The sequence below is a fragment of the Micropterus dolomieu genome, linkage group LG17 (genome assembly GCF_021292245.1).
Source record: "Micropterus dolomieu isolate WLL.071019.BEF.003 ecotype Adirondacks linkage group LG17, ASM2129224v1, whole genome shotgun sequence".
Taxonomy (NCBI): Eukaryota; Metazoa; Chordata; class Actinopteri; order Centrarchiformes; family Centrarchidae; genus Micropterus; species Micropterus dolomieu.
In genome coordinates, this window is record NC_060166.1 from 36,882,406 (window position 1) to 36,883,638 (window position 1,233).

The window sequence follows — 1,233 nt, forward strand, 5'->3', positions numbered from 1 at the left end:
CCAGCCAACGGCTAGTGAATGTTTAAAGTTTTCAAGTAGGTTAAACAAAACACTGGGCTAAAGATCAAATTTCAAGCCATTACATTAATAAAAAAACATTCTTAATGCTGTTCAAAACTCCCTTACTTGTTTTTGGTTTCCTGCAGTTGAAGGGACACATCATTAAATTTCTTGAGGTAGAGGCGTTGTTTTTGTTTTGCATCCTCAAAAAGTTTTTGAGGAACAACCCCACCACCATCATCATCATCATCATCATCGTTGTCGTCTGCTTCGGAGAACGTATCTGATAAGATATGCTCTCTCATTTTCTTGCTTGGAGGTGGGCAGAGCGGAGACAGTTTTTTTTTCATTTTTCTTTCCTTAAGTAAGGCCATGAGGTTGGTTTTTTTTGCCTCTCCTGCTGCTTTTTTCAGATTTTTCTGGAAACATGGATAAAAGCATAAATATAAAAAGGCATCACACTGTAATACAAGAGTCCCATACAAACAAACCAAACAAACAAAGCAATGTGAAAACAATATATGGTTAATGGATAGATTTGGAGGATGATATTATTACCATGTGAAGGTCAGAAACGCAAAAACACATTGCAGTACAGATTAAAGTTCATGTCAAAGTTGTATTTTGTAACTGTTAGTTACATCCAAGTGCCACAAGATGGCAATAGCTGTATTATTTGAAGCCATCAACGTTACATTTATGTTTTTGGCTTCCTCTTTCTCGGGGGTGCCGGTGGGGCTGTGGTCTCCTTCAGCCGTCTCACACGGACGCGTTTCCCCTTGGACAGCTGCTCTTTCTCTCGACTCTGGAATGTAAATCACACTGGATGTAAGTACTTGAAATCACCTGCTATAACGTTACGTACTGTTGTTACACACTCCGTTTGCCGTCCTAAGAATAAAGTGTTGAAACTCAGCGGCACTAACGTTAGCTTGCCACCATTAGCTAGCTAATTTTAGCTAGAACGGCTAAACGCGTTAGCCAAAACTCACATCAGTTAAAAACGTTAGCATTAGATAAAGGTATCCAAGTTTGCCATTTAATTACTCTTATTATGTTCCGAACTATTGGAGGTAATTACTCACCCTTCAGGAACAATATTTGGCCTTTAAAATAGTCCTCCTGCCAGCACACCCAGTAGATCTTATTGCTATTATCACAGTTGCTGTCAAAGTCCTTAATGTAAGAAATAGGGACGATGTCTTTACACCCGTCTTCTATATATCTTACATA

At 38.8% G+C, this 1,233-nt stretch overlaps 1 protein-coding gene across 4 annotated transcripts in view; it reads right to left on the reverse strand.

Moving 5' to 3' along the window:
- Positions 1–1,233, reverse strand: part of LOC123985693 (BEN domain-containing protein 5-like) — a 7,113-nt gene that overhangs the window by 4,251 nt on the left and 1,629 nt on the right. For 3 of the 4 annotated variants that reach the window (XM_046073470.1, XM_046073469.1, XM_046073472.1), the window contains exons 2-3: positions 696–805; positions 127–419 (exon numbers count right to left, since the gene is read on the reverse strand). The exons of the other annotated variant lie outside the window; for it this stretch is intronic. In XM_046073470.1, coding sequence (XP_045929426.1) covers positions 127–419; positions 696–805 — 403 coding nt within the window. The remainder of the gene's footprint in view (positions 1–126; positions 420–695; positions 806–1,233) is intronic. 4 annotated transcript variants of the gene reach the window in all.